The sequence below is a fragment of the Carya illinoinensis genome, chromosome 2 (genome assembly GCF_018687715.1).
Source record: "Carya illinoinensis cultivar Pawnee chromosome 2, C.illinoinensisPawnee_v1, whole genome shotgun sequence".
NCBI classification, from domain to species: domain Eukaryota; kingdom Viridiplantae; phylum Streptophyta; class Magnoliopsida; order Fagales; family Juglandaceae; genus Carya; species Carya illinoinensis.
In genome coordinates, this window is record NC_056753.1 from 34,202,331 (window position 1) to 34,230,054 (window position 27,724).

Below are 27,724 nucleotides of genomic sequence, written 5' to 3' on the forward strand. Positions count from 1 at the left end.
TGCATAAAAAAATTCTGAAGCTCTGCCATTGTGCGTTCCCTATCTTCAAAGCATCGCTCATTTCTTTCCAACCACATACACCATATGATACACAACGGGATCATCTTCCACACTTTCGCCGCTTGAGGACAGCCTTGAATTTCCTTCCAACAGGCCAATAAATCCACTACTCTCAATGGCACCATCCAGGCAACATCCACCCTTTTGAAAATCTCATTCCATAGCCCCCTTGTCACCTCACAATGCAAGAGTAGATGGTCCACGGATTTTCCATGCTTTTTACACAAATGGCACCAATCCATCACGATGAGTCCCCTCTTTCTCAGATTGTCCATGGTTAGAATCTTCCCAAGAGCAGTAGTCCATACAAAGAAAGCTACCTTGGAGGGCACACGAGACCTCCAAATCCTCTTCCAAGGGAATGGAACACGGTCTTGTGCTGTCAAGATCTTGTAGTATCCTCTATATTAGACTGAGGTATTTTTTTTTGTCCAATGGTGGTATGCACACATATTTGCTTCCAGCCAAGTGTTGGAGGTCTTGTATGGTGCGCTGTCAATTGCTATAAAGATTAACACTTTCATTATTCTTTTTATAGGTGAACAAAATCTTATTGATTAAAAGAGTAGGCAAGAGCCCAAGTATACGGGACATATACAAGAGCAAAGCCTAGGTGTGCTAGTTTAGTGATACAAGGAATTCATGAAAGGTTATGCCATGAAAATCAATCACAATCGACCAATGGAGTAAAGTATTGAATAATAGGTTTCTAATCTCATCCGTTGACCGCTCTTAATCTTCAAAACTTCTTGCATTCCTCTCCCTCCAAATGCACCACCATAAGCATATTGGAACCATCTTCCATATTGATGCAATTTGAGAGCTGCCCACAATGCCTCTCCAAGAAGCTAGGAAGTTGCCTACTCTTCTTGGCATCACCCAAGCTAATCCCATCCAAGCAAAGACTTCATTCCACTAAGTCATGGAAATCTCACAATAAAGTAGTAGATGGTCAACGGACTCTCCTCTCTTCTTGCACATACAACACCAATCCATGATTATGATTCGAAGTTTTCTCAAGTTATCTAGAGTGATGATATTCTCCAAAGAAGCTGTCCATACAAAAAATGCTGCCTTTAGAGGTCTAAAACAGGACTATGATTCGACATTTCCCTAACGGACTCTTCGATCTTCTTACCCTTCTCAGCAACACTTTCATGAAATTTAGTTCATGGCTTGCATTTGTTATCCATTTACAAAAAGTATTAGTTACTTGAATTTCTTCTTAAGTCACCACTTGTCCCGAGAGTTTAAACTAATAGGAAATATTAATTTAATTGGATAAATTATATTCTCTAACTACTTTAAAAAAAAATTATATTCTCTATCTAGTGAGTCCAACACGTGGAAATATTTAATTGAAGTGGTAGGTGGAGCGTGAATTCAGAGTTTGATCAAATTTTTGACTTCTGTTTTGATACCATGTTAAATTCTAATTGTCCCAAAGCTTAAGTTGATGGGAAATGATGAATTAATAATTTGAATTATATTCTTTAACATTTTTTCCTGCTATCCTCTTATCACTTATAAAAAAAAAAAATTCTTGCTGTTATTGTTTGCTCTTTTGGTTTTCTGGATTTTGGTTCTTCTTGATACTTTATTTTAGCTCTAACCTACTCGTCTATATGGTTTCAGGATCTTCTGTTTTTGGCTTGCAGTCATCCTGAAAATAGAAGCAGTTTGACAAAAATGGAAGAATGGCCAGAATGGATTCTGGAAATTCTTATCTCTAATTATGAGGTGATACAAGAAGACTTTGGTTTGAACTATCTTCTTTTTTTTAAGACCTCAAATGTTTTAGTCACACAAATAAAGTGCAAAACATGACATCTAGTTAGGATACGGAAATATTAGTTTTTATTGGTGATGCGTGATCTTGTTTGTTGAAATATATGTCAATATGAACCAATCCTTGTTTTATAGATTCTAACTGTACTGTTTTACAGATGCTTGCAGCCAAAAACTCTAATTCTACAAGTTTGGGAGACATAGAGGACATCATACACAACTTCTTGATTATCATGTTAGAGCATTCAATGCGCCAGAAGGATGGGTGGAAGGTTATTTTACTAATATTTTCTTATCAATTTCGTGGATTTTGAGTGATACTCATGCATATTGATTATTGTCGTATCATAGTAATGACTTTGATACGATGCCGTTTTGTAATATGGTTGATTGAACATGCCATGTTCTTTGCATTTAATTTGGAGCTGGGTTATTATTATCTTCATTAGATTTTGCTTCCTTACTCTCTTAACAGGCCAGTTTCATTTATATTGTTTGGTTATTACTTCCTTTTTACAGGATATTGAAGCTACAATTCATTGTGCAGAATGGCTTTCTATTGTGGGTGGATCCAGCACGGGAGACCAGCGGATCAGGTACTATTATTTATCTCTGGCCTGTTCTGCAAACTTTGTCTAGTATTTTTTCAGTAAATATTTTACTTTTCTGTTTTGTTTTCTCTATTTTACTGTGCTTTTGTTTCTTGACTCTCTTGACTCCATAGTTGGTGAGACGCTTTTCCATACCAACACACACAAGTTTTATATGGAGATCATAACCATGATTGCACTGTTTCTTGACTTCCTTGACTCCATAGTCGACAAGATTTTTCTCTCTTTTTTCCCCTCTTTGTTTTGGAAGAGGTATCGGTCGCTGTTTAAGGTTCAACTGAGAAAGTGGATGGTTTTGGGTGTGGAATAAAAGTAAATTTTGTTTTGGAACAATTTCAAGTCTGTTCATTGTCTGCTGATGTGTTGAAATCACTTGGTTTCGCTTACATTGGCTCATTCTCTATTATTTATAAAAAAGTTACTTTTATAATAAATCAAAACAAATACAAACACATTCATTGGTATCTGACTTAGGTGCTGGATTGAGACAAAGCAAAATGGTGAAAAATGGCTTTGCAGAACTGATTGAACAGAAAATTAGGACAATACAGAGCAGCCCTTAGAACTGTAATTCTCTATCATATGTAGGATTTATGGATAGCTTGATATTTACAGAGTTCTGTGCCTTAACTCGTGGTCTGTCAAAGACTATTGGAATATTTCTCTATCATTCAGATATTAACTTTCATGAGGTTTTTCCGACTTAAAGGCTTCTTTTGGTTGGCTTTCTTCAGAATACAATGATTGATGCTTTTCTAGTTGTCTGGCAAAAAACCATATACAGCGTACAAGTGAATTTCACAGAGGCTAATTTATAATATATAGTTGAATTAAAAAAATTCGGCAACAGTTAATGTTTTTCTTTCATCTTGGAACTCTAATCATTTTTCAACCACCTTTTGGTTATCTTCTTTGACTTTTGAAGACGAGAAGAATCATTGCCTATATTTAAAAGAAGGCTGTTGAGTGGCTTGCTGGACTTTGCTGCAAGAGAACTACAGGTTCAGGTAACCTTTGTTATGCATATTAAGTTTCCCTTATTTGTTAGCGAATTGATGTCAGGTGTTATGCATTTTATTAATTTTTGTAGATCTTTTGTCAATCGGTCTGACATTAATGCCTTCTCTTTTATTACACTAATTATTGAACATTTCTATTAAAGGGCTGTGTAGTTCAAATGTACCTCCTATATGCTATAAATCTTAATCATGAATGGGGCATATTACATCATATATCTTTATTCTCTTAGTACCCCCTCTTGTCATTCCGTCACCATTGGAGCTACTTTTTTTTTTTATTGGCACCGGCCGGGTGTCCGATAATAGTGTCCCGACTAATCCCGGGGGTGCATAGGATCTCGGCAAGGAGTTTCCCACAAGTGCACGACAGGTAATTCAAGGGGAAATTGGAGCTACTTATGACTGGCAGTCATCTCTCAAAGTTCTTTGAAAGCTCTTGTGAGCTTTTGTGGTTTCTAGCTTAATTGAAGTGAAAATCTGCTATCAATAAAAGTTCTTGCTTACCTATATAAAAAAAAAAAAAAACATGAAAATCTGCTATAATTTCTACATCCAGTTTTTCTTTTACAGCAGACTCAAGTTATTGCAGCAGCTGCTGCTGGTGTTGCAGCTGAGGGGTTGTCACCAAAAGATGCTAAAGCGGAAGCAGAGAATGCTGCTCAACTTTCCGTGGCTCTGGTTGAGAATGCAATAGTTATACTAATGCTTGTTGAGGATCATTTACGGTTACAGAGCAAACTCTCCCGCACTTCACGAACTTCAGATGGTTCTGCATCTCCACTTTCTCTTGTGCGTCCTTTGAATAACCACTCAAATTCATCAAGTACAACTGGCAGAGAATCGTTAGAAGCTACAGGCAATCGCAGATCATCTAGTGATACTGGGGGGCTCCCTCTTGATGTACGTATGCACTTGTCCCAACATCGCATCTTACACATACAACCACAATGAGAATAGTTAATTCTATTGATGATTCTTATCAATATACGAATATATATAACATCGTAAGGCATTGGTAGAACTCTTTTATGCACCTTTTACATTTTAGATACTCACTCAATTACTACCCAATTTGCAGTGACCCCACTTAAGCTACAATGTGTTGTTGGCATGTCACCTTGGTCCATGATTCTTAGCTGCTGAAACATTTTATTCTTATGCTTTATTTCCGAGTGTTATTTTATCATTAGTGTCTGAGTTTTATTCTTATTCAGCTTGCTTTTCTTGAGTAGGTTATGATAGCAGTTTGAATTTTGTAGTCTAGTTTCTTAGCACTGTCATGTTCCTATCAGAATAGTAACTTCTTTATTTATAGGGCTGAGTTTTTTTTTTTTTTTTTTTTTAAATCAGGTCCTCGCTTCAATGGCTGATGCAAATGGGCAAATTTCTGCAGTAGTGATGGAACGCCTTACTGCAGTGGCAGCGGCTGAGCCCTATGAATCTGTTGCATGTGCTTTTGTGTCGTACGGGAGTTGTGCTTTGGATGTAGCTGAGGGTTGGAAATACAGGAGCCGATTATGGTATGGTGTTGGCCTTCCTTCAAATGAAACTGTCTTTGGTGGTGGTGGCAGTGGCTGGGAATTTTGGAAATCTGCTCTGGAAAAAGATGCAAATGGAAACTGGATCGAACTTCCTCTTGTAAAGAAGTCTGTTGCAATGCTTCAAGCTTTATTGTTAGATGAGTCTGGACTTGGTGGTGGTCTTGGTATTGGTGGGGGATCAGGTACTGGAATGGGAGGAATGACATTGCTTTACCAGTTACTGGATAGTGACCAACCTTTCTTGTGCATGCTCCGGATGGTACTTCTTTCAATGAGGGAAGAAGATGATGGTGAAGACACTATGCTTATGAGGAATGTAGGTGTAGAGGAAGGCATGCCAGAAGGAAGGAAACCACGCTCAGCTTTGTTGTGGAGGTAAATTAACCACATTAAGCAGAATATTGTTGTTGATAAAAAATGCTTAGAACCAATAAGTTCCCTGATTTTTGACATCCTAGTAAATCTACCGTGGTAAAGATCTAGGCATGCATATACCTTTGTAATATCTTCTTCTTCTTCTTCTTTTAAAGTTATTAAAAAAAAAAAAAAAAAAAAGATAAATTTACTATTGTAATATCTGTAACGTGGAGATTTATTTTTGAAAGCTTTGAGGTTTGGATGATCCTATGTGATGAAGGTGAAGTCTGAAAAATCTACAATAGATAAAAGGTTTGGTTTGGTTATTTTTTTATTTTTATTTTTTCCCCTGTAAATTTACAAGGAAAAATCTAAAATCGGATGTACAAGGGATTTTTATACCCTCCAACCAAAATCTGTCACATTAGCTTTTTCATCATAACTATAAAAGGAAAATACTTTAGCCACAAAGAGATTGTACAAAAATAAACCTACAAACTGACGTGGCTTGATGTAGTACGTTAGATTGTAAAGTTACTTTTATTATAAAGTATATCTAACAGATAAGGAGAGGACAACTGAGGAGCTTTGTATCTATTTGTTCAGCACTTTATTTCTATGGTCTCTAGCTATAGACTTTAATGGCCTAAATGTGCACGAGTTTCTGGTGACTACTATAGCCACCTAGATAGGTTTTACCGCTTGTATACCTTCTTGTGTACTTGGGCTATGCCTATTATTATTATTAATACTATTGTTTACTTATCAAAAAAAAAAAAAATATCTAACAGATTCTATGAAACCACATCAGTTTGTGGGTTTACTTTGTATAACCTCTTTGTGTCTGTAGCAGTTTTCTAACTAAAATACACTCACCCACACACAATCAAAACATGTAATTTTTTAAAAAAATTAATGGTGACTGCTGGCCACCAGATTCTGCTGGAACTCTGGCATCCTCTTGGGGTGGTGGCCGCCACCCGATTGACGGCCGGAATAGTGACAAATTTTCTTAAGACAATCAGCATTAAGGTTTCTAAGAGTTAAAGGCTCATATTTTAGGGAAAATTCTAACTCAGTGTAGTTTAGTTCATTGTAGGATTGATAGAGTCATGATATTGTGGTGTGATTGGAGTGTGTAAAAGCTAATTTTATACATATCCTGACCAAAGATTTACCTACCCAATTTACAATGGTGCCTTCAAACTTGCGTTAGCATGCCCACGTTGTTATTTCTATAGAGCTCTTGAAAGAGCAGGATTTTAGTGGGTTTGCAATAGACATTTAGGTTGGCCCTAATGATTCCAATTCCTTTTTGGGTAAGGATTACTTTTTCTCTATTTAGATGGGCATAATGCTTTCAATTCAATTCCAGACAGTTTGATGAGCATTTGGCTACAATTATGCCCTTAAGGTTTTGTGACATATATGTTTTCCTACTTCCTGAATTTTTTTATTCAATTTGATACCAAAATTATCCTTTTGTGAACACCATATATGGCACCAAGTTGGAAAGTAATGTAAGGGTTTAGTTATGTTCTGAAGACTCAAATAAGCCATCTGGTAATCTACTGATGGAATTGGGCAGGTTTTTAACCTCTTGTTCCATTGAGTTTTCACATGAACATATTTTTTTCTTGGCTTCCCACAAACAAAATAAAAATGCGTAATGATGAATAAAGTCCTTCTATGATTGGCTTCACAAGAGTTTTATATTCATGTTAGCTTCAGTGTAATTTCTTTGGTTATCCTGCTCTTCCAAGCTTTCTTTCATTACAGTAGACTGATATATATCATTGATGTACAGTGTGCTTTCACCCGTCCTAAACATGCCAATTTCCGATTCCAAGAGACAAAGAGTGTTGGTAGCATCTTGTGTTCTGTATTCTGAGGTTAGTTTAGTGGGGAATTAATTTGGCATGCTATAGTGCCATTTTCATGTTTTCATAGCTCTTCGCATTTTATTTTTGAGTGATATGTTTTTTTCCCCTTCCTGGGATGTTCCAATGAGATCATAATAGAAGGTTTATTGCTTTCCTTCCACGTAAATCAAGAGGCATAGGGACTATTTCTGTCTTGATTCTTGAGCATAGCACGTATGTTGCAGGTATGGCATGCTGTTGGTAGGGACGGAAAGCCTCTTCGCAAGTGGTACCTTGAGGCTATTTTACCGCCATTTGTTGGCATTCTGAGGAGGTGGCGGCCACTTTTGGCTGGTATTCATGAACTTGCAACTGCTGATGGTTTGAATCCTCTTATTGTTGATGACCGTGCTTTGGCTGCTGATGCCCTTCCAATAGAGGTTTTCAACGGCTATCCCTCTTATATTTCCGCTTGCTGGCTACACCATTTGTCTGGCCTTAAAAGACTAGTGAATGGTTGCCCTGGCACTCCTTTTCATTTGTCAACATTTTTTCTGTGAAAAGATGCTGTCTGTTGATGGATATTGACATACTCTGCTCATTTGATGCCTGTAGTAGACACAACTCTTAAGTTTTGAGTATCATTATATTTTCCTGGAAAGGTTCCATTCCATGTCTATTGATGTGAATAAGTTTTACCGATCAAGAAAATTGATGTGAATAAGTTTTACTGGATAAAAAAAATTGATGTGAATAAGTTCCCTTTTTGGTAGTACAAGCAAGCAGGACCCCTTGATTGTTAACCCCCCACCCCCCCCCCCCCCCCCCCCCCCCCAACCTCGGCAGGGGGCAGCCATTTGGCTCTAAAGTGTTATTCTGGTTCTCAGGTATTATGGACCACAATGACATGGGTATAAAGATGCATAAATGTCACACGTGACTTATACAAGGGTTTCCCCTCTTGCAGATTTTCATAGAAGTGCTTACTTATTAACAAAAATATTTTGGCAGTTTCTCATAGCATTCTAGGCAACCTGCTTTTAGATTCCAGAAGACTACATTTTTTGTATACACTTTCATGCACTCAAAGTTTGGAATTTTAGAAGTTAAAATAGAGGATTGTTTTTCATGCCCTTTTGTTAGTTCTTTTTTGTACTAAATTATTAATAGTATCCTGGTATGCTCTATACTTTCTCTTTATATGCTTTTTAGGTTGCTGCTTCTTGATATGTATGTATTGGCACTGGTTTCTTGATATGTATGTATTGGCATTGGTCTGTGGATCAAGTGGTGTGTCCTCCCCGCCCTAATAAATATGAGGTGGAGGATGACATTTTTGTTTCAATCCTGGTCTGAGTGTTGTTTTTACCTATCAGAAATATCTTTTGAGATGCATAGTTTTTATTCCTTGCAGGCTGCTCTTGCCATGATTTCTCCAGCTTGGGCTGCTGCTTTTGCATCACCTCCTGCTGCAATGGCATTGGCAATGATCGCTGCTGGTGCTTCTGGTGGTGAAATTTCAGTTCCTGCAACACCTTCGCAGCTTAGGCGTGACTCCTCATTGCTGGAGAGGAAAACAGTTAGGCTACATACATTTTCGAGCTTTCAAAAACCTTTGGAGATGCCTAACAAATCACCTGATCTTCCTAAGGACAAAGCTGCTGCAAAAGCGGCTGCCTTGGTTGCTGCACGTGATCTTGAACGCAATGCAAAGATTGGTTCTGGAAGGGGTCTCAGTGCTGTGGCAATGGCCACTTCTGCACAACGAAGGAATGCCAGTGACATGGAACGTGTGAAGAGATGGAATGTCTGTGAAGCCATGGGAGTTGCCTGGATGGAATGTTTGCAACCAGTTGATACAAGATCAGTTTATGGGAAAGATTTTAATGCTCTTTCCTACAAATTTATAGCTGTCCTTGTTGCAAGCTTTGCTCTAGCAAGGAACATGCAACGATCAGAGGTTTGTGCAGTGCTTGTCCTTGTTTTATCCGTATTGATGTGGGAAGCATTACTAGATTTATCATTTTTTTTTCTGATTCTCCAGATTGATAGGCGTGCACAAGTTGATGTAGTAGCCCGTCATCATTTATCCACTGGAATTCGTGCATGGTGCAAACTTGTCTATTGCTTGATAGATATGAAATGTCTCTTTGGATCATTTGGGGATCATTTATGCAGCCCTGCACGTGTATGTTGTGAGATAAACTATTTCTGTTAACTCTATTCTTAAGTTGTTTCTGCATTTGTACTAGTTTCTCATGATTTGATGGCCTTACACCTGGTGTAAAATCATGGCCTTACACCTGGTGTATCATTTATGATCAGTTGGCTGATAATATAGAAAATAATATCTGAAAGGAAATATTGTGAATCTGTAGGTTTTTTGGAAGCTAGACTTGATGGAAACTTCTTCAAGGATGAGACCTTGTTTGAGGAGGAACTATAAAGGGTCTGATCACTTTGGTGTTACTGCCAATTATGAGGATCATATTGCGATGAAACAGGATGAACAGAACGTCCTAAATTCATCAAATGCTTCTATTTTGGCCGCAGAGGCCATTTCAATGGATCCTGTCAATGAAGAAGATGAACAAGTGGAAATTGATCAGTTGGATGTCAGGAGGGCCCATGAAACAGAACAAAGTGCAGATAATCAGCCAAGACCTTCTGGAACAGCTGAGCAAACCCTGCAGGCATCTCTAGAGAGTGAGAGTCAACTTGCTATTGACCACCAAAACTTGGTCCAAAGTCCATCAGCAGTTGCACCTGGCTATGTACCCAGTGAACTTGATGAAAGAATTGTTCTTGAGCTTTCCTCATCAATGGTCCGGCCATTGAGAGTTATAAAAGGGACATTTCAAGTAAGTTACATGAGCTTAACTGCTTAAGGTTGACATTCCTTATATTTACATAATATGATTTTTTGTGTGTTACATAATATGATATTTTTCCTGTCATATGCGGATAGTATGTACTAAATGTTTTTGTGGCTTTTCATATCAATGTCCGAGAAGTATATGCAAGAAGTTAGAACCAAGGAAGTTTTTTAGATCGGCAAAAAATCCACCATTCCATTTTTGTGCAAGGGCCAACTTCAAATTGTTTCATTGTCTCTTTTAATTTATTTTTGTAACAAGACAATGAGCCCTTAGTGCTTGAACAATGGTGGTGTTTGGTACCTATTTTCTAATGTTCGGTTACGGTCTGGTCATGTGCTGATATAGCGTTCAAAAGCTCATGGTGGCCATTTTTTTAAACTTAAAATTTACTTATAGACCCAAATCTGGTTTGCATTAAAAGATATTAGGTTAAGAACTTCCCTCTTTCATGCCCAACCTGCAAAACCAGAATGCATTATCGGTAACCCTTCTTTATCTGTCCCATTTTAGCGGAGACATTGCACTCATATTAATCTATTCTTTTATTTTAATATATTTCCTGCACAGTGATGATTGTCAAACCATTTTTCTGACTCCAATAGATTGGTATCACGTATTTCACTTCGTATTGTATTATTGTTGTTTAGAATCATGAGAATGGGAAGCTGATATCATATTTCAGTCCTATAATGGTCCCAATAAATTTGACCGGTCATAATTATTCTTTATAACTTTTACTAAGCATAGACACTAATGTGTCCTGTCAGGTAACAAATAGGAGAATAAATTTTATGGTTGATAATAGTGAGAGCAACACTACAGAAGATGGGTCTGAATGCAGTTCGGCATTGAGAGACCAAGAAAAGGATCATAGCTGGTTGATCTCTTCTCTTCATCAAATGTATAGTCGAAGGTGAAGTTACAGTATTTTTGTGCTGGTTTTATTGTACTTTCATATTTTTTCTTATTGGCAATGAAGTAAATTGAGCATGATAATTTCTGAACTGTCTTCAATAGGTCGCTTTGTTTGCTGTTTAATATTATAAGTTAAGCATTTGCATTAGCCATGGTTCTTAGAGAATTACAAAAAAGGTGGAATAATGCAGCTTATTATTTAGTTTTAGCCATATGTAACACATGATAGATTATGCTTATCATTAGGGAACTAAATAAAAATCTAGTTTACCAAAAATGTTTGTCAATGGGGAACTGGGTATAGAAATATTTAAAAATTCAGAAGGATTGGCCTTTGGTTCCTGAACATTGAATGCTCTTAATTCTCGGTGACAATTATCTGAAAAGTATTTATGATTTCATTGTAGTTTCCAAAAAAGCGCATTTCATTGGCAAAAATTGGAACAAACCACTTTAGTGTCTCTTTTCACTGTGTCTTTCAAATTTTCTAGATGCCATGCTCTAACTTTTTCTTTCTTTTGGGCCAAATGTTCTGAGTTTTGAGAATGGTTAAAACTGATCCTTCTTTCATCTCTGTTTCCAGAAAATATTTTCCACTGTGGACGGTATATTGTGCTAATGAACAGCCTTCACCTAAAACGAGAAAACTAAACTAAAAGATTCTCATGAACTAATACTATAAAAAAATTCATTAACTAAATGCCCTATGTTTTCATTACTCTATTTGCTGTTCTTGAACTTAGTTTTGCTTATAAAAGAGGTTTCACAATTTGGCTCTTTCCAAGATAGGATATTTTAAAGGATTGGATGGTTATGTACCAAAACTATCTAAGTTCAATTCTCTTTTACTGTAGTCCTTAAGCACCAAACAATGGACTAAACTGAGACATGGTGAGAACTTACTGTTGTGTGATACATCGTGATAGTTATTCAATACCAAAGATATTAAGCTGCTTGTGCCACAAAAGTTGTTTGCTCACTTATGCCTCAAAAGCTGTCTGTTGTATTATTTTATGTATGGTTGTGTAATGATACAATGTAGCCATTGCCTCTCAGCCTGATGTTTTGTTATTTGATATTGTTTTGTTTTATTTTCTGCTCTCCATCTCTTTTGACTTGGATATTTTCTCACAGATATCTTCTAAGGAGGAGTGCTTTGGAACTGTTTATGGTTGACCGCTCAAATTTCTTTTTTGATTTCGGGGTATATTTGTCTGAAATATGCATCTTCATTTCATTTGCTTTGTGCTTATGTAAATTAAAGCATTTTGATGGTTTTGATTCTTTCAAACTGCCGGCTAATCAACCTGTTGATATTTTTTTCTTGTTTCTCCCTGGTTATTCTTTTCTTATTAGAGTGTTGAGGGCCGAAGAAATGCATATCGAGCTATTGTTCAAGCACGTCCTCCTCATTTGAATAATATATATCTGGCGACTCAGGTTTGCACCGACTGTAACTTTTGGGAACCACATCTGGTCAATCATGTTGGACTAAATATCCTCTCATGCATGCCAAATTCACCAAACATCAAAATGGTTCAAAATATAGAGCTTTCCCATCCAGATAGTGCTCAAACTAAAGTTTTATGATAATTTCATATGAATCATGAGTTTATGGATCAGCATCCATACATGACAGGCATCCGGAGTACATTTAATCCATTGTGAGATTTACACCTGGTGTGATCTAATGTGTATGAGGAATTTTAATTCTGGATTCATACAACACTTTTTTCCTCGTCATCTGTGTTTTTTTTTTTTTATGAGTGCATCAAATTCATCTTCATCTTCATCTGTGTTTTTTAACAGCCAAGGACTAATGCAATATTTATTTGTTCTAGAGACCTGACCAACTCCTGAAAAGAACTCAGCTCATGGAACGTTGGGCAAGGTGGGAGGTATGAATCTTGTTGGCAGTTATATATTTTCAGTGCATACATATTTATCAAAAAAAGGCATACATGGTATCAAGTTTGAGTTTAATATGCACCATATAGAGATGGGAGTTATAATTTGTAGAAGCAAAACTCTTGTGCAGATCAGCAATTTTGAATATCTAATGCAGCTAAATACGCTGGCTGGGCGTAGTTATAATGACATCACCCAGGTGGATTTTTCTCCGAACTTTTTTATGTTATATGGAGAAATTCTCTAGATCTATTTCTAATTTTCTTTTGTTTTCTGCAGTATCCAGTTTTCCCTTGGATAATTTCTGACTATAGTTCAAAGAGTTTGAATCTTGATGATCCTTCTTCTTATCGAGATCTTTCAAAGGTGGTATCATCTGAATATATCCTTAAAATAATTCTAGAATTTCATCTTTTCTTCTGTCATTAAAGCCTCATATTCTTGCAGCCCGTTGGTGCATTGAATCCTGATCGTCTTAGAAAATTCCAAGAGAGATATTCTAGTTTTGAGGATCCCACCATCCCCAAATTCCATTACGGTTCACACTACTCGAGTGCTGGAACAGTAGGTGTTCCCTTATGTTATATTTTTAAAAGTTCATTTACATGTTCTTGTGTATGTTATAATTGTCTCAAATTGAGAGAATGACAGCTATGCACCTTCTATCACTGAATTTGTTAATATCTTTAGTTTATCTGTTTCTCAGACGTTTTTATAGAACTTTTAGTAAGTATTGGGTGAATATCTTTATTATTGGTAGACACTGTGATGACACTTCTATGTGACTCTTGGTGTTGGTTTTACAGGTTCTATATTACCTTATTAGGGTTGAACCATTTACGACTCTCTCAATTCAATTGCAAGGCGGCAAATTTGATCATGCAGATAGGATGTTTTCAGATATTGCTGCTACATGGAATGGAGTTCTTGAGGATATGAGTGATGTGAAGGAATTGGTATGTGTCTGACCATTACTATGAAGCATCATTTTTCATCTGCTCTCATCTACATTTGCATTGTTAATCACCTATAGTAGCTATGAGTTTTGGACTGATCATTCTTCTTTTCTTTGTACCTTAGGTTCCTGAGCTGTTCTACCTTCCTGAGATCTTGACCAATGAGAATGCAATTGATTTTGGTACAACACAATTAGGTGGACAGCTTGGTATGCTCCTGAAATTTCTCTGTTTTATGAATTGAGATAAACCTTGATGGGCACCAAACTGAAGTTGAAAGATCTATTGTGATTAATATTTACCTTATCAGATTCTGTTAAACTTCCTCCTTGGGCTGCAAATCCAATTGATTTCATTCATAAGCATCGGATGGCTCTTGAGAGCGAGCATGTATCTGCTCATTTACATGAGTGGATTGATCTTTTATTTGGGTAAGTTACACCTTTTTATTAAGTAAAATTAAAGTCTTTTGCAAAATTGTGCTCTATTCTTTCATTTGTAATGTTTATATGGTTGTGACTAACGGTAGCAATGTTAGAAACAGTTTAGTTCAAGTCAACTGTGAGGCTTTTCTTTTCAGCTGGTTTTTACTTCATTGGATTGGAACGTTCAGGTATAAACAACGAGGCAAAGAAGCTATACTGGCAAATAATGTGTTTTTTTACATCACCTATGAAGGAACAGTTGATATTGATAAGATTTTGGACCCAGTAAGTCAACTTTGCTGCCATAATTTGTCTTACATTGGGCAAATTCTTACTTATCTCTTTGTATTTTTGTTCCCTTTGTACCCACAAAAGGTGCAACAGCGTGCTACACAAGACCAGATTGCATACTTTGGACAAACCCCATCCCAACTGTTGACTGTCCCCCACTTGAAGAAGTTGCCATTAGCTGATGTTCTTCACTTGCAGGTAACAATCAGTTTCATTTGGCTGAACCTTGATATTCTTAGGTTTGATAGAGTTCTATATTCGTGCTGCATGTTATTGCTTAATTTTCTCAGAGCATTCCACATCATTAAGGGCCCTGCCTTGGTGAGCTTTCAGGTCATCAAAGAATTTTATCAGAGCATTCCATATCTGCCACCTAGGTTTTTATGGCATTACTTGTACTCATTTAGGTTAGGTTTGGATAGTGAGTTGAGATGAGATGAGTTGAGATGAAAGTTGAAAGTTAAATAAAATATTATTTTTTAATATTATTATTGTTATGAGATTTGAAAAGGTTGAGTTGTTTATTGTATTTTATGTAGGAATTTGTGAAAATTGTAATGATGAGATGAAATGAGATGGGTTGAGATGGTTTTGGTATCCAAATCGAGCCACTTGGTTGAGTTTTATGCATTTCATGATAGTTTCAAACCCATGTGGGATTAAGCTTATGAGTGTCCGCATTAAACTTTGTGAGTGATTGACCATGGTTTAAGGCATGAAGCAACAGTTTGCAAAATCCTTTTTAGATTTTGCCAGGATTGCCCGCCATTTAGAGAAATGAGGAAGATCTTCACATGGTTTTTATTGATTTAGAGAAAGTGTATCATAAAGTACCTAGGGAGATCATTAGAGGAACTTAAAGCTCTATTTTACACTACTCTATGTACATGGGCCATTGCTGTTGACTTCAATGGCATGGACCTACATGACTTTCTTATTTCTTTGGCACCTTCTTAATTAGGGCACACAGTTTTTCTTGTATTGTTTTCGGGCTATGCCTTATTCTTTGATTAATAAAGTTTTGTTTACCTATCAAAAAAAAAAAAAAAAGTACCCAGGGAGACAATGAGTGTATTTGAAAAGGAGAAGGCTCCTTTAATGGATTAGTAATTGGTGTAAGAATGGACGGAGGTATCACGAATTTCCTATCACAGTAGGTTTATGTCAAGGATTTGCATGAAGTCATTATCTCATTACGTTGGTCATGGATCAAGATGAGCTTTGGTGGGGAATTTGCAGATGTCGTTGTGTTAACTGATGGGAGGTTTGAAAAGATATTTTATGTTAAGGTTTTTGGCTAAGACTAAAACTAAATATTTCAAGTGTAAAAGTAAACTAGAAATAGAGATGGAGGGAGGGATTAGGAGTATTAGTTGATGGTTTATAGATACCAAAGAACAATATCTGTATTTAGGATCAAAAGTTCAAGGTTGGAGAAACTGGGAAGGATGTAGCCCATAGAATAACAATGGAGTGACAAAGCAGAGAAGTGTATCTGGAGGATTATTTGGCTATGGAATACCTATTAAGTTGAAGGAATAACTATGAAAACCTGTTGTTCTACAGTATAGAATGTTGGGTGTTAAGAAACAATAGAAGATGTGCGTAGCTGAAATGAGAATGTTAAGATGGATGTGTTACTGAGCAAAAGACAAGATGGATGTGTGACAATATTAGAAAAGGTTAGAAATAAAGTAATCTGTTTAAAGGCAGAGGAGGGCCATGTAGGATTGTTTGGTCTTGTGTAACAAGCGTCGATTAATGAACGTGTGAGAGAATGATTTAATTTAAGTGGTGTGAAAAGAGGTTGCTGGAAGCTCCTCATCTCAAAAAAACAAAAAAAGATGAGGGAAGCTTAAAATAACATATAGAAATAGCGTTTTTTTTTTTTTTTTTTTTTTTTTTAACGTTGGATAACCTCTCCAAGGCAGGGCCCCTCGGACCCACCCTTGCAGAGTAAACAATGCACTGCACCCTCGAAAGTTTCCCTACACGGAACTGGTTAAATCGCTGGCTTTTCACCGGAGGTGTGGCTCCAAAGGATTGTTTGCACCCATAAGGGGTTGAACCTTGGATCTTGAGGGGAGTGATACCCCAAGACCAAGGCCTTCACCACATGGGCCAACCCCCTTGGGGTAAAAATAGCAAAGAATGATCAGTTAAATTGGGAGAAGATAGTGTATATGATTTTGGATTAGTTAGAATGGCGTCAAGTATCTGACAAGGATTCACAGAGTGAATCTCAATGTGAGGGGGTAGAGACTTGGTTTGATTTAGCTAACAATATAGGGGGGATGTGCCCCTGAAACAGTCTCAATCTTTCTTAAGTTTAGAAGCCAGACCAAGTATGTGTGATCAGATAAGTCTAGTGTAGATGTACGACAAGGTCAGCCAACAATGGAGTGCATGAAACCTGTCTTAGAATGTAGACAAGCAAGAGCTCTCCTGATCAAGGAATGGGAGAAAATATGAAATCTTCTTTTACGTTACAAGCCAGAGCTCTCATGAGATGCTCTACCAAAAAGAGCTGCAGCAAAGGAAGTGATGCACACAGCTAACACTTGTGAAACAATTGATCAGGCTTATGGATAGTAACTTGGGTGACAGAAAAGCACGGTCGAACTTATCACATTCTGATCAGGGGGCTATTTAGAGTTCATAAGAAGAAGAGCATTGTGATGAGGATTTTGTAGACATATTCATTTAACAGTGACCATTTAGGAGATGAAGTAATGAGTTTCTGGTGATCAATTACATGCTGCTTAGCAAAACAATTTACCGTCTGAAGCGCTCGCTTTTCACCAATAGCCTACAATTGATGTGAGTTTGCCTCTGGAAATGGGTAAAGGTCACAAACATGTCTGCACTGACCAGATTAAAATGGCTTATATAAGGATAGTAACCATATCAATAATATCAACGGCACCCTTTCACTTAAACTCATGTAGAAATATTGACGCTTTTGCTCTCAGGGTGTCCAGTTATCTGACAGATTATCTGATGAAAAATAATATGGATTTTAATTTCGCTTGTCAGACCATATTTCGCAATCCAAACGAAGTCAAACCATATGTAGTTCCAGCACCCGAACGCTGCAATCTACCTGCGGCTGCCATTCACGCTTCTTCAGATTCTGTTGTAATTGTTGACATCAATGCACCAGCAGCACACATTGCACAGCACAAGTGGCAGCCCAACACGCCGGATGGCCAGGGTACACCATTCCTCTTTCAACATGGAAGGGCCTCAGCAAGCTCCACTGGCGGAACACTTATGCGCATGTTTAAAGGACCAGCTGGATCTGGGGCTGATGAGTGGCAATTTCCCCAAGCTCTAGCATTTGCTACATCTGGGATCAGAAGCTCAGCCATAGTTGCAATTACATGTGACAAAGAAATTATTACTGGTAAGCATCTATAGCTTTCATATTCTTCCTTTAGCTACTTATGTGGGAATTTAACATGTCAAGTATAGTGCTTCCCTTTCCCATGAGAAGTCCTTAACTTGATGAAGTGAGATTCATTGCGAAATAGACACTTTTCCACGGTATTCCTTAAGTATTTGTTGGTGCATATTTAATCTAATGGTATGATCTTGCGTATTACAACCTTGCTACTCATTCTATTCTTAGTTCTTTTTGTTCCTATCTAGAAAAAGCCAATCATGATTTCCATGTTTTCTAACACCTAGGAATATCTGCACCATTTGTGTTGATTTTAGAAGATTTAGTTTCTCTCGTGCACACCTTATTCATCTAATGCATTTCTATCGCTCTCGGCACTGGGGGTCTGAAGAATATGAAATCCCTATTAGATGATCCAAGGTTGACTAAAACTATTGATACTACAATGTACTTTGTTTTGTTACCAGAAAGATGGAGAAACCGATTGGGCAGTAAGTTATTCGTGATTAATAGGTAGTACTTGTTTCATCAATGGAATTTTTTATTGATATTACCTGATTGGAGCTGGAAAACTTATCTCCTAGAAAAAAGGTTAACAGCATATCACGTTATCAATCTTTAAGTCACCAGGAGTGCATCATATCATAAAGTCACTAGATGTGCATCATATCATGTTATCAATCTCTCTTTCTACTTCTGTGTAACCAAATTACTTGAGAAGGTGCATTGTCGTTTAGCTGATCTTCTATTTGAGGTAGAGACTAGAGCCTGTCCAATAAGTATCTTTAAGGCCTTCCACTCTTAGGAGCCCATTTGATTTGTACGACAATCTAAGATTAGGGGCTTTGGAATATATCAAGCTTACCCCGCCCCCCCACACCATTGAATGTGATGACTGAGGTAAGTATTTTCCCTTTTACTTCTGGATTAACTGATATCTTGTTTTGTACTTTGTGTTTTGTAACTAGGTGGACACGCGGATAATAGTATCCACCTAATTTCATCAGATGGAGCAAAAACCTTAGAAACAGCACATGGGCACTGTGCTCCAGTCACTTGCCTTGGTCTGTCACCCGATAGCAATTACCTTGTGACTGGATCCAGGGACACAACAGTATTGCTTTGGAGAATACATAGAGTATTTACTTCTCGTTCAAGCAACATATCGGAGTCTTCCACCGGGACAGGCGCACCAACATCAACAGGCAGTACTACTCTATCAAGCACGTTGTCAGACAAAAGCCAGAGGCGTTGTATCGAAGGTCCCCTACATGTTCTTCGCGGCCACCACAGGGAAATACTCAGTTGTTGTGTCAGCTCAGATCTTGGAGTTGTTGTTTCATGCTCCCCTTCTTCAGATGTTCTTTTGCATTCTATAAGAAGGGGTCGTTTGATGAGAAGGCTGGCTGGCGTGGAGGCCCACGCGGTCTGCCTTTCATCTAAGGGGGTTGTAATGGCTTGGAATAAATCACAAGAAACTCTCAGTACATTCTCTCTTAATGGGGTTTTGATTGCCAAAGCACCACTTCGTTTCTCTGGCAGTGTCAGTTGCATGGAAATTTCTGTGGACGGGGAGAGTGCTTTAATTGGGATGAACTCATGTTTGGAAAATGATGGCTGGGATTTGAAGTTAAAGAAGCCTGGGACTGAAGACCTTGATCTAGACTCAGATGAAACTGCAAAAAATAACAGATTGTATATTCCATCACCTTCAATTTGCTTCCTGGATCTGCATACTCTTAAGGTATGAGACAGATAAAATATTTCACTGATTAGTACATAAAGAACGTGTTAAAATAATCTGAGGAAACAACAATGTCAAATTAGGCTGCCCCTTGCCTTGAAAGAGTTCACATGCGGCCACCAGCTCTCCCAAAATAAGGGGAGATTTGCTTCTTACTACTCACGGAAACATCCAATCTATATTACTTCCTTAAAAGGAAAAGTGGACTTTGCTTAGCCATAACCGAATTCTTCTGGGGGGAATTTGACAAGAGACCTTAGGGGAAGATGCACCAGGATTTGGGTCTAGCATCCATCATTTTGTCCTTCTATATACTACCAGTGGTAACCACATAGGTAGCTCATGTTACTTGAAATCTGGTTGGTACTTTTAGGTGCTGGGTGTTGTTGAGATACAGGAACTCCACTAAATTGTTGAAGTTTTCAGTCTTTTTCTTCCATGCAATAGTGTCGGTTGAGATCTAGTTTGCATAAAACTTAGGTTGCCTTTACATTGGATTTCTGCATAGATTTATAATGTTTGTTTGATGAAACAGAACATAATGGCTCAGGATCTTTATCCTCTCTGTTGTGTGTAGTCTTTACTTCTTGTGCATGTCTTCTCTGTTCTGCTCTTTGTTTACATCTTGCACGTGTCTTACAGCCAGTATGTCAGAAGCATCACTATGCCAGGTAGCGATGTTTAACATGGTGTCATAAGTTGGTTTGCTCCTGCCCCACTAACAGGCAATTACTTGATCCTTAGGTATCTCATATATTGAAGCTGGGAGAAGGACAAGATATTACAGCCCTGGCTCTAAACAAGGATAACACCAATCTTTTGGTGTCAACCGCAGATAGACAATTGATAATATTCACCGATCCAGCTGTAAGTTAAATGTTCTGTTACTCTTTGTATTTGGGGTCTCTATTCATTTTATGATTTTTTTATTGCTTAAAAAAACAGAGTACTTACTCAAAAAGAAATTCCCAGAGCAATATGTACTGTTTGAGCTTGGAAATTTCTTTGACCCCACCATTGCACTAGTTGATGGGATAAACGTCCTCAATTGTGCTGTCAGTCTTGTCCGGCGACTGGCAATGGTTAACCCACTTGGGCGGGAGCCAATTTTGAGTCTGTCTGTTTGAGACTCAGTTAACGTCCTCAATTGTGCTGTCTGTCTTGTCCGGCAACTGGCAATGGTTAACCCACTTGGGCGGGAGCCAATTTTGAGTCTGTTTGAGACTTAGTTATCTGGCTCATTGGGTCTAGTAACAGTTCCATTCTGTTTGGTTTTTCTGTTCCATTATGGTCTGATTCTTATTTGCACATTGATTTACTCAATCAGATAACTTTACTGTTTCAGGTAAAGTTGTTTAGTTAAAATTAATATTTAGCTTTCTAAAACTGGATTTCAAGAAAAGAATATCATTTTGCTGGCAAAAGAAAATTTTTAATAGCACTAATTATAACGAGAAACTGGTTTTAATGCTAACAATGGCCAAGGGCTGATGATTATGATTTAAAATGCATATTTCCGATTCCAAACCTTGTGATGACTTCTTTTGCCGTTTGCTTGCAGTTGAGTTTGAAAGTGGTGGATCACATGCTCAAGCTTGGTTGGGAAGGCGATGGGCTCAGCCCTCTTATAAAGTCGTAGGTGTAGTAAGCAATTGAATTTTTTGAGTAACCGGAAAAGGAACACAGGAGACAAGTGAATACTATTATGCCACCTGGACAGATATGGCAAGGGACATGTTGGCTGCCTTGCTAAAAAATCAGGTCATTTTCATGACCTAGTTTTGAAGCTGTCTATGTGGGTGTAACCTTAAAATTAGAATAGTAGAATATGGAGAAGTGAGAGAGTGCCAGGTTATTAGATTTACTGCAGGCTTTGTTTTTAGTTTATTATTCGGTTGAATAAAAATTACGCTGTCATTGAGATTGGTGAGCTCTAAAGCTTTTGACATCAGAGCTGTTCATTTTTGTCCGTCGATTGTTTTGGTAGAAAATCGGAATGAAAATATCCTGATACAGGTTCTTTGTATTCCTCCAAACCCAGTAATTCCGTTGTCCCACTTCCATTAAATCATCTCGTATTTTTTTAGATAGCAGATTGATGAATAATGTCAGATCAACACGGTAAGATAGGGAATATAATACATAACATTTTTCTTTATGAGAAATGATAATTGCAATTGTAAGTGTGTAAGTACCGAACAATCATTTTGAAAAAAAAAATGAATAAATACAAAACTCATATGAAAAGAAATTAATATTTTAAAGTGACTATACGGCATTCACACACTCAACAACTATATGTAATATTACTATTTTTGCATGATTATGGTCAGTGAGCCACTTGACTTTTGTTATCAATGACAAGTATGAGTTTCTTAGCCTTAGCCTTCAATAATGCAAACACCTTTATAACATCATTATTTAAGGAGAAACGAGTAAACGCATTGTCATTCAGTTAACTTATCAAATACAAGCTCCTACCTAGCATTGTTATTCTCTGTCCCTACGCTTTATTTTCTCTTTCAATCGGGCATTTTAGACAAATGATGCTTCTCACATAATTGAAAAGTTTTCATTTCTCTGCTTACCGAGCTAATTTCCATTTCTGTGGAAGGCTCGAACGTTAAGACCTCCATCGATGTGAAGATTGATCATTGTCCTGTAATTGACTGTTTGATTTTCATCACTCATTTTGAACTGGAAACAGCCCAACAAGACAGCCGAGAAAATCTTCATATTCCTGTAGGCAAACTCTTTTCCAAGACAGATTCGTGGGCCTGCCTGTGAACCGGTAGAAATTTTGTTTAGATTCTCTTCACAAGCATAGTAAAGGTTTCTACAGAAGAATGTGGGTTCGCATAAAAACGTCAATATGTTGGCATCTACCGTTACTTCAAAGGCATTTCAACATTTTTCAAAAAGAGTTAGACATGCCTGTAATGAAGATGAGCTTAAAGCATAAACTTATAGAAATGTAAAAGCTGTACAAGAATTTTTTTTATTTCATTTCCTTAGGTTCATGTGCAGACTGGTCTCATGAGATGGGAAATGTTAGGGAATATAATTCAAATGATTAAATCCACAATTAAGTTTTTGGGAGACTCGGTGGCTTAACAGAATACCCCAACTAGGGGTGAGATTCGGCCGATCCAGACCGCCAAAACCGATCAGATCAGACCAATCCAGTCTGGTCCGATCCGATCCAAATTTCAATGGACTAAATGAGTTCAGTCCAGTCCTGGTCCAGGAGTTTTCCACCCTGAACCAGACCAAACCGGACCGAATGTAAAATAATAAAAAAATATAATTATTTATATATTTATATAATTATTTATCTATAAATTAATTATATAATTATATACTAATATTTTTTTTTGATAAGTAATTATATACTAATATTAATATTTATACTAATACTAATAGTCTAATAGTTTGATATAAACTATTGTAATATTGTTATACTTATACAGTTATACTAATATAGTTATACTAAATCACTATAAGTAATACTAATATATAATTATGCTAATCACTATAATTAATACTAATATATAACTATACAATACACTTATACAGTTGTACTAATACTCTTAGACTAATAATATTATATTTATACTAATATATAAATATATATATACTAATATATATATTATTATATATCATAGTATACTATATGTATATATATTAAATTATTTAATAGTTATAAACTTATAGTAAATAAGTTAATAGTGTATTATCAGTTATAATAACTAAGTTAAGAAGCTATTACTATATATTAATAGACTAATAGTTTTATAACTTATTACTATATTACTATATACTACTAGACTATTACTATATTATCAGTTATAATTATTTTTTTGATAAGTTCAGTTATAATTATCACTCTATTATAATTTATATAGTTATACTAAACACTATAATTAATACTTTATAGTTATACTAAATCACTGATTCACCATAACTAATATTACTAATATATAGCTATATTAATAGTCTAATACTATTATAATTTATATAGTTATACTAATCATAATAAGTTAATAACTAAATCACTATAAGTATAACTATATATATTTAGTATCAATGTATTATTATATTCTTTAATGTATAACTATAATATATAGTCCTAGTATATTTTAATATATTAACATATTATAAGAGTTATAGTATAAATTATAATATAGAATTTATAATATACTAAATCACTATAACAGCATAACTAATACTAATATATAGCTATAATAATAGTCTACTATTAATACTATTATATAGTTATACTAATCACTATAATTAATACTAATATATAGCTATATAGTATGCTTATCCAGTTGTACTGATACTATTAATCTATTATTTAGTCTAAGACTCTCAATTCTAATATAGGTTATATAGTTATGACTAATACTAATATTAACATTAATACTAATACTGTAGAATATAGTTATACTAACTACTTGATTCAACATAACTAATATTACTAATATAATATAGCTATACTAAATTATTCATAGTCTAATACTAATACTATTATATAGTTATACTAATCATAAATTCATAATAACTAAATCATTATAAGTCTATAACTATATATATTTAGTATCGATATATTATTATATTATTTAATGTATTACTATTAACTATAATATATAGTACTAGTATATATTAACATATTATAAAAGTTATAGTATAAATTATAATATATCATATATATATATATAAATTTATAATAGTATTAGTATAGTTAACTTAATATGTTATATGTTTAAGTCACTATAACTACATAGAGTATTAGTAATATAGTATTTAATATAACTACATAGAGTATTAGTATAACTGTAGAGTATTAGTAATAAGAGTATTACTATTATTTAATATAGTATTACATAGTGTCGTAAAGTATTAATAAATGTGTGGGGTTTGAAGAGATATAGTAATACTAGTACATTACATATAGTATTACTATTATTACATACAGTTATTAGTTCTGGTATTAGTATTAGTGTATTATTAGTTATAATAAACAAGTTAATAACTATTACTAATTTACTATATACTAATAGACTAATAGTATTAGCGTATTACTAATATATATATTAATACATATATAATAGTATACTATATGTATATATATTAAATATATCACAATATAATTACATAAGTATTAAACAAAATGCCATTGGTTTAAAAAAAAAAAGAATCTAGAGTGGACCGAACGGACCGGACCGTCCCGAATGGAAATTCGGGACCGGACTGGACCGGTCTTTAGGGAGTTCGGTCTGGTCCAGGGTGGGAAAACCCTGGACCGAATAGGTCCGGTCCGGTCTGGTCCACAAAATCTCCCGGGATTGAACCGGACTGGACCAAACTCTCCCTTGGTCCCCAACTGGGTTTATGCTAACCTGGAAGGCCGTAAACTTGAAAGGGCTCTCTGGTTGGAAAATTCCATCCTCATTGAGCCATCTCTCTGGTTTGAATTCCAGGGCATCATCACCCCAAATGAATTTCATCCTGCCCATTGCATAAGGTTGGTACGCTACCATATCTCCTTTCTTCACATTGTAGCCATCTGGTAGAGTATCATCAGAAAAGCAAATCTTTGCATCCTGTAAGCAAAAAATAAAAAATGGGTTAGGCTTGGATAATGCTAAAACCACTGAGCTCTCAGAAGTTGGGAAACAATTGTAATTAACTTGCTGTTGTAGAAATCCAAAAACAATGGTAACTCTCACTCTATCACCACTCACATACTGGTTTCAAAGAGAAATTCTACCAGAAAAGAGCATTTGTGGTAGTATTTACAGACGCAAAAACCATTTAGTGGTTACTATTCATATAGTCGATATTCTCATTACCACAGGAACTGCTGGATAGAGTCTGAGAGTTTCAGTAATTGCCGCATGGAGAAAATTCATCTTTTCTAGAGCTTCTTCACTAATAGTGGCGGCAAAATCAGCATAGTTTGAGATATCTTTATTGGTGGTAGCTTCCTTCACTTCTTTTGCAACTTTTTCTTGCACGGCAGGATGCTTACAGAGCATGTAAATAAACCAAGCAATGGTGGCTGCAGTCGTGTCTTTGCCAGCTATGATGAAGTTAAGAATTATATCTCTCAAGTATGTTGGATCATTCTGTGTCACTTGCAGAAACCTAGACAGGATGTCTTCTCTCTTTATCTGCATTGCACACACTATGAAAAATTTATCTCATGTCTGGACAATCAATTAAAGATAGAAACTCTTAGCTATTTCACTCACGGAAGATTCATCCTTCAAGTTCTTCATTTGCTCAATCTTCTTGTGTATCAGCTTAAACACGAAATCATTAACAATTTTGGTACTTTTCTTTAAGGTGGCCTCTGATCCGATATTTAGAAACTTCTTGATTCTCCAAAAGATATCAACGTAACGAAAAAGGGTCATTGAGCTCGAATCATCAAACGCATTGCTAAAATTCTTTCCTTCTTCATTTGATCCACACATGCTGTCTAACTCGATTCCAAATGCAACTTGGAACAGTGAATCCAGGATTGATTTCATCAATAGATCCTACATGAATAATCAGAACTTGTCAACATTCAACATCATATGGGACTAGTCATTTTGTGACCATTGACGTGTCCAAAACTCACTTGAAGATCGATGATCTGGTTGGAAGTTGCTGCTTCAGACACTATATGAGCCAGTTTTGCAGCACTTTTCCTGAAGACCTCACTGCTAAAGTCCCTTAACACCCTTGTGGAGAACTCATGACTTGATATCTTCCTCTGTTGGCGCCACTTGTCACCATCGACTGTGAAAATCCCATCTCCTAGAAGGTCCTTCAGCAGGACGTAGTTATAACATCCCTGCACAAGGTTTTAAAGAACAAAACAAACAAGTCTTCAATCCTAATAATTTACTTCATGGTTTGGGCCTTTTCCCAAAAATTGAAATCCAATCCTCGTAGAAACCATAGTACAAGATACTCAGTGCTCGAGAAAAACGCCTACCAAAAACTAGATTTGACTTGAAACTAAGATAAGTTACCCCACTAAACAGAATTGGATCTAGAAGAATTCACACTAATCTGCTTGGAAAATTGATTTTTGGTGTAAATTAATTTTCCGAATCATTCTTATTCCTTTCAGATTACATTATCTATAATTTTATCTAGATCTTCTGCGTCATAACTCTCCAAAATAAAAACTAAAAAGAAAGAAAGAATCCTCATATTAGGATGTTCTGAATTCTGAACTAGCTAGAGATAAGGAATATACCTTGCCATAATTGTCGAAATTAGTTTTGAGTATGTACTCGACATTTGCTGGGTCCGCAGTGTAAATCTCGTTCCTAAAAGGACTTAGAAGCCTGTATGTCCTGTACTTTCCAGCAAGGTCAGTCATATAGTGGTGCAACCTATGGAAGTTGAGGAGCTGGTTAAACGTGGTTCCGGCAATAGGATGGTACTTCTTCTTTCTCTTATCTTTCTTCATTTGCCTTGCTAGAATCTGGACACCCAGAAAAGAAACGATAATAGCCAAAGCGGCGGAGGACATGGCCATGGGATTCGAGAGGAAATCCATGGATGGAGCCGGAGGGAGGTCGTATCGTGGGTCTCGGTCGGAGTACTTCTACTTAAAGAGGGAAGTTGCCGGTTCAACGACGACAGATTTTGTTCTCCCTAGTTTTCATTTAAAAAAACTATATCACATCATGCACATGGAGGTAGTATAATGAATATATCATATCATCCTTACATTACAGAAATAACACATTTTAAGATAATTTCTTCTATCATTCCCTTAAATGATAATTATTTAAAATATATCATATTAAAAATTATAATTGATAATTAATAAATATGAAAAAAATAATTATTACACAATGATTAATTAAAGTTATTAATTTTGATGAATTTAAAATCTTAAAATTAATAAGAGTTTTAATAAATAATTATGTAAAAATTATATAATGATTTGGTAAA

At 36.1% G+C, this 27,724-nt stretch overlaps 2 protein-coding genes across 4 annotated transcripts in view; one reads left to right on the top strand and one right to left on the bottom strand.

Moving 5' to 3' along the window:
* LOC122301216 (BEACH domain-containing protein C2) overlaps positions 1–21,785 on the top strand; it is a 38,132-nt gene extending 16,347 nt beyond the window's left edge. For 2 of the 3 annotated variants that reach the window (XM_043112410.1, XM_043112409.1), the window contains exons 6-32: positions 1,696–1,800; positions 2,007–2,120; positions 2,368–2,444; positions 3,385–3,466; positions 4,049–4,378; positions 4,829–5,394; positions 7,184–7,268; positions 7,484–7,678; positions 8,653–9,198; positions 9,283–9,426; positions 9,617–10,099; positions 10,885–11,030; positions 12,167–12,236; positions 12,389–12,472; positions 12,874–12,930; positions 13,071–13,139; positions 13,220–13,306; positions 13,388–13,504; positions 13,747–13,896; positions 14,021–14,105; positions 14,207–14,327; positions 14,510–14,606; positions 14,697–14,810; positions 17,649–18,018; positions 18,984–19,759; positions 20,504–20,626; positions 21,321–21,785. In XM_043112410.1, the coding sequence (XP_042968344.1) occupies positions 1,696–1,800; positions 2,007–2,120; positions 2,368–2,444; positions 3,385–3,466; positions 4,049–4,378; positions 4,829–5,394; positions 7,184–7,268; positions 7,484–7,678; positions 8,653–9,198; positions 9,283–9,426; positions 9,617–10,099; positions 10,885–11,030; positions 12,167–12,236; positions 12,389–12,472; positions 12,874–12,930; positions 13,071–13,139; positions 13,220–13,306; positions 13,388–13,504; positions 13,747–13,896; positions 14,021–14,105; positions 14,207–14,327; positions 14,510–14,606; positions 14,697–14,810; positions 17,649–18,018; positions 18,984–19,759; positions 20,504–20,626; positions 21,321–21,398 (5,271 nt within the window). In that variant the 3' untranslated portion in view covers positions 21,399–21,785. The remainder of the gene's footprint in view (positions 1–1,695; positions 1,801–2,006; positions 2,121–2,367; positions 2,445–3,384; positions 3,467–4,048; positions 4,379–4,828; positions 5,395–7,183; positions 7,269–7,483; positions 7,679–8,652; positions 9,199–9,282; positions 9,427–9,616; positions 10,100–10,884; positions 11,031–12,166; positions 12,237–12,388; positions 12,473–12,873; positions 12,931–13,070; positions 13,140–13,219; positions 13,307–13,387; positions 13,505–13,746; positions 13,897–14,020; positions 14,106–14,206; positions 14,328–14,509; positions 14,607–14,696; positions 14,811–17,648; positions 18,019–18,983; positions 19,760–20,503; positions 20,627–21,320) is intronic. The other variant, XM_043112411.1, reaches the window with a different exon arrangement.
* Positions 21,786–22,146: 361 nt separating this feature from the next.
* On the bottom strand, positions 22,147–27,451 carry LOC122301217 (cytochrome P450 704C1-like). Its single transcript, XM_043112412.1, has 6 exons — positions 27,018–27,451; positions 26,391–26,606; positions 26,017–26,307; positions 25,615–25,935; positions 25,162–25,365; positions 22,147–22,540 (listed from the first exon to the last, which is right to left on the bottom strand). Exons 1-6 carry the CDS (start codon positions 27,321–27,323, stop codon positions 22,352–22,354), a joined length of 1,527 nt encoding a protein of 508 aa, XP_042968346.1. The 5' UTR covers positions 27,324–27,451; the 3' UTR covers positions 22,147–22,351.
* Between the last annotated feature and the right edge of the window lie 273 nt (positions 27,452–27,724).

Excerpts from the sequence above, each read along its gene's own strand:
- LOC122301217 (XM_043112412.1), bottom strand. The coding sequence starts at position 27,323 with ATGGATTTCCTCTCGAATCCCATGGCCATGTCCTCCGCCGCTTTGGCT. Across the intron at positions 26,308-26,390 it reads ACCAGATCATCGATCTTCAA|GATCTATTGATGAAATCAAT; the intron begins GTGAGTTTTGGA and ends TTATTCATGTAG. Across the intron at positions 25,936-26,016 it reads ACTTGAAGGATGAATCTTCC|ATAAAGAGAGAAGACATCCT; the intron begins GTGAGTGAAATA and ends TGTGCAATGCAG.